Source organism: Montipora capricornis, chromosome 11 (assembly GCF_036669925.1).
Source record: "Montipora capricornis isolate CH-2021 chromosome 11, ASM3666992v2, whole genome shotgun sequence".
Classification (NCBI taxonomy): Eukaryota; Metazoa; Cnidaria; class Anthozoa; order Scleractinia; family Acroporidae; genus Montipora; species Montipora capricornis.
In genome coordinates, this window is record NC_090893.1 from 9,546,247 (window position 1) to 9,551,246 (window position 5,000).

At 39.0% G+C, this 5,000-nt stretch overlaps 1 protein-coding gene across 1 annotated transcript in view; it reads right to left on the reverse strand.

Moving 5' to 3' along the window:
- Window positions 1-5,000, reverse strand: part of LOC138022884 (receptor-type tyrosine-protein phosphatase S-like) — a 72,250-nt gene that overhangs the window by 13,628 nt on the left and 53,622 nt on the right. Inside the window, exons 14-17 of the mRNA XM_068869887.1 lie at window positions 4,497-4,799; window positions 2,793-2,899; window positions 2,167-2,356; window positions 842-947 (exon numbers count right to left, since the gene is read on the reverse strand). Of these exons, the coding sequence (XP_068725988.1) occupies window positions 842-947; window positions 2,167-2,356; window positions 2,793-2,899; window positions 4,497-4,799 (706 nt within the window). The remainder of the gene's footprint in view (window positions 1-841; window positions 948-2,166; window positions 2,357-2,792; window positions 2,900-4,496; window positions 4,800-5,000) is intronic.

A 5,000-nucleotide genomic window follows, 5' to 3' on the forward strand; every position in this document is an offset into this window, starting at 1 on the left:
TTAAGTTCTTGGAGATAGTTTTTTCTCAGCTTTAACCGATCATCGCGTACAGATTTCGAAACATCATCTGAGATAAAGATCATAGACTCTTTATATTTGTTATCCTTTAACTTACTTGCCGCCACTTTAAGAAGATTAGCTTTATCAGTGTACCGCAACAAGTACACGTGGATCGGTCTTGGCTTTGGCGTCTCATTCTCAGATGGATTCCGTGTAAAGCTGCTTCTGTGTGCCCGTATCACTTCGATTTTTTTCTCCAACTTCATGTGGCGTTGCAAGAGTTCAACCTCAATAAAATCCTCCATCGAAGCGAAGTCATTCTCGCTCCCCTCTAGAACGCCCCAAATGACCACGTTGTTTCTTTTGGAGCGGTTTTCTAGGTCGTCCATTTTCTCCCTCAAAACCTCAACCTCCGTTCTGTCTGCTTTCAGCGACAACCTAGAATTGCACTCCTGAATTTCTATATCCGTCTCTTTAAAACTGTTCTTCAAATCCTCTACATCCTTGATGATTGTACTTTGTGCCATCTCCAACTTGTTTAGTTTGCTCAGCATCTCATTCTTCGCTGTAATGAGGACGTCCATCTTGGCAAGAATGTCATCCAGCTTACGTGAAGAGTTGGCTGATTCACTCGTCATTTCGTGTCTTCGCGCTTTAGACCTTGTATTTATACTCATAAATGAATCAAGCTGGAGAAAAGCTTAAACCATTTGCAATAAATTGCTAGAAATAGAAGAAAATGCGGAGAGCTCGGAAAAGCCGTCCTACCCTTGTGGAGTCATGCCCATGACTCTGGAGAGGTTTTAGTTTTCTTCACTAAGTGCTGCTTAAGAAGTCTTACCTGATGGGGCCGTTGTCCTGGTCTGCGGGCCAAATAGTTAAATTCACTGATGATCCAGTTGTGTCGATCTTTTGGGTTCCCATTGAGTTTTTCGGTGCAGCTGGGGCTGGTGATAACAAGAAAACTCCCTGAAATGATCTCCCATAAAGACCACCATGTTTAAAGAGGCACTGTCACGCTAAATTTGCTGTTTTTAGGTCAAAACTGGGTACAAATCTCACTTGGAACTTTAGCTCACACATACAACATTCCTCACAACCCACTGAGAAGATATGAAATGTATTTATGGAACAAATAGCTATTCGTATTTACTTTTTGGCGACTAGCTGGCCAGTTTTTTTCAAGTTCCAATCCATTTCAATCCGCAAACAACGAAGAATGGCTTCAGTGCACCTCAATGGTTATTGGTAACAAAACTACAGAAACATTTTTTGGTCTTCATTGATGCAAAACCGCTTTTTAGTGTTTTGAAGTTTAACTAAAATAGCGTGACACTGCCCTATAAGTAACAAAGATGCTATTTAAAAACGCAAGAATTGGAAGTATGACATTAGCGATACATGTGTCACAAAACGACAGAAATCTGCAACAAGTTGCAAAAATAGTGGAGACACTTCACCTTCTTGGGGCGTTATTAATTTCCCTATTATCTCTCACACTGCAGCCTCCCTCCCCCCCTTATCAGTGTTGCTAGCAAGACAAAAAAATGTTGGAAACTGAAGCAGCCAACATTGACAGGGGGAGAGGGGAGAGGAAGTGGGAAAGGTTTAAAATTCTAGATACGGCGGGCATTGGAAGCTAAAAAAGGTGGTTTTTAATGAAAGTGTCTCAACAATTTTGCAACTTGTTGTGGTGTCTGAAAACGCCTCCAGTTCCAAAAAAAAAGCAGCAGAGAGACCTCGGTCAATATTTAACAATGAAATTCGAGGCAATAAAGAGCTGTGAAGTATTTAAAACAGGCAGGCTAAGCTTCATATTAAGACGTGTACAGTAAGCATTTTGCGGTCTTGAATTCTCTGAGGATTGTCGTCAATCCATCAAGTAAATATATGTATAAATCAATGTTGTGAAAAGCTTCTTAAGTTTGGTAAACATAAGTGGACTCCAAAACAATAGGAACAAAAACGAAGGTAGACTAACCACCTTCAAGCTTGATCTTGAACTTTTCAACAAAACTCGAACAGATAAAAGATCTTTTCGACAGATGGTCAAGCAAAGATCTCTTCTTTTTTTCATCCAATGGCTCTCAGTGCAGCAGTATGGATTCAAAACAGCATGCACAAAAAAAATGAAGAAGAAAAAGTCAAAGCAAAAGAATAACATACCAGCAATCAAAGTATGAGTTGTTGCCATGGAGCTGTTGTCCCCATTGCCACAGCGTGTTGTAGCAAACACAACAAAGTCGTACTTTGTGCCAGGATATAGATTGGTAAATTCTTTGTTCAATGCCGTGGTTTTTACTGTTCTAGAGTCTGTGAAGTCAGGATAATAAGTCTTTGTACCTTTGAAGATCACCTGAAAATGAGTGCAAAGCAAAAACCTCACAAATGTCAGATGATTCGAGCTGGGTATTCACTGATAAATAAGGGCTTATCTACATTCCAAACGTCAGCTCTTCTTTTGTTAGTCTTCATTTCCCACCTACTCTATTTCCAGATTTAAAGATTTACAAGTCCTTAAATTTGACACAATCCACACGCCCTTAGTACTCTAAATTCCTCCTGTCTTCCTCTCTCCTTAGCACCTGTGTTAACTTGAGTCACTGTCATTCAATTTATCGGCACCCAAGGAATTATCACAATTAACTAAATGTTTTAACAAAGTTAACCCTTTTTCAAATGTTAAACCTTGTCATATAGCTCGAGGAAGGTGGTCAAAAAGAAAACTAATAATTCACTAATAAATACCTGGCAATTTCTAATTGAACTAAGTGTAAAAATCAATCAATTACCGTGTACAATTGTACATCATCTCCATACATCTTGGGCTTTTTCCAGGACAAGGTGATGCTTCTTTTATCTGCAGAACCTAGCTTGACGTCACTTGGTGGACTAGGAGCTGTAACCAAAATAATTGTCAGAGGGTTATCTATAGATCGAACCATAAAACAATTTGGCAAGTGCATGGCCCAGTGGTTAGGGCGCTTGCCTTGAGATCTGGAGATCCGAGCTTCGAGATCCGAGGTTCAAGACTCGTTCTGACCACTGGTTCAATTTGTTCCTGGTAGTCCCTGGTTCACCTTCCCACCTTCACTTGTAAATAGCCAACTGGTTTGCATTCGGCCAGTTGGGATTCTTAACAGTTGTTGTTGTTGTTTTGTTCCGTCGTTTCATCAATCGTTTTTCATTTCATTGTATAAGTATGCATTTCATATTTCCAGTAGTGTAGCAGCTCTCGTAACCTGCTATTGTTTGGTATTGTAAGCAGCTTCTATTGTTTTTAAGTCTAAGTTATTGTTTCCATTGTTTAGCCTTTTGTTTTTGGCTTGGGTAGGGAACCAATCACGTTATACGTTACGAGAGCTGCTACATGACTCATATTTCCCACCACAAAACCTTGTTACTAGAACGTTCAGGATGATGATGGCAGTGACCAGCAACACCCATCTTCCTTGGAGAAATTTTGTTACACACTGATGGAAGTTCCCCATTCACTCATACAGAACTACATTTGGAATATGATCTTGTTGTCCGGCGTTCAATATTGTTCTTTAACATTCTCATACAAAACCAATTAAGCGAGGGTTCTAGTTGTAACACTGCCTTATTCTTCAGTTTGCTTTTGACTTTCAAAATTTCAGCTTTTGTAATGAGACCATCCCCAGCATTTAGGTTGCGTATCAGTTTTGTAATGCTCTCATTGTCATTGTCCACTGATGAACGTTTCCTGTAGAGAAACCAAACTTAGTCAAATAACCTGAAAGTTACAGGTTTGACTTCTGCATTTAAGGAACTCTAGTCAGAACAAGGTTATTGAACTACTGCCAAATACTGAGACTAAAAAGAATAGTTATTTTTGTAGAACTGTTAGGACTACAATGCGTTGCCAAGCGAAATTGTTAACATTTAGTGCGCAGACCAATTTAAAAAAGTCTTATTTGAGCATTTTAGTTATATTGATGATTTTTGATATTGTATGAAAATTAATGCTATGATATATATTTTTATTCATTTTATATTTTGTAGGAAATTCTGTTAAGGCTATTTTTATTCTCAACTTATTTACTTTTGTTTAGTTAGTCGTTTTGCGCTTGCGTGATGGCACCCCTTAATTTGCAGGACTATAAATGTTTGAATAAAGGTTGCAAAGCAACACTAAGATTTTTTCCGTGTATCCAGAGCCACCATCGAAGTAAGAAATACATTTCTACAGCTTCATGTATTTAATGGGGAAAACATCTCCTATCTCCTTCAATGCAATGGCGAGAACGCACTCTTTCGACAATTTAAGTCCCAGCAGTAACGTGTGACCATTGTCACCAGAAGCCAGTTTCATAACCTAGCTTACACGAGTCTCCTATGGCTCGGAAGTACAGCATCCGAACAAGAACTCAGATATGGTCGTAGGTTAGACTCCTGCAAATGAACACTCAGATTTTTTCCGAGTATCCACGAGTCACCATTGAAATAAGAAATACCTCTCATCAAATACCTACCATTGGTCACAATATCAGAAGGAAGTGCGCCAAATGGTCCAGGACCAGCTGAAGTGTATGCACGCACACGCACACTGTACTGAGAACATGATGTCAAATCGAGAAGAGTTACAGACGTTGTTGTTGTCGTGTTTTGATAGACTGAAGCTAATATCATCCCTGATTTTGACTTCCTTATATGCATGACTTCGTAAGCTATCACATAACCATTACTAACAGTTCTTGATAGAGCATTCCAGCGTATGTTAAAACTTGTCTCAGTCATTTTTTGCGACGTGATGTTTCGGGGAGAAATGCTTGGCTCTGAGAAGAGAACAAAAATTGCTTTGCATGACAAAATGACCATCATCAGAAAAAACAGCATCATACAATGACGCAAAGCAGTGATTGTAAAAGAAAATGAACTTAATGAAAGATCTTTGCACTTATCTACATTTTAATAACTTTGGAACACTGATTTCCCAAAAGATGAAGTTTCATTGCTGCATTGGTGGAACACCACAG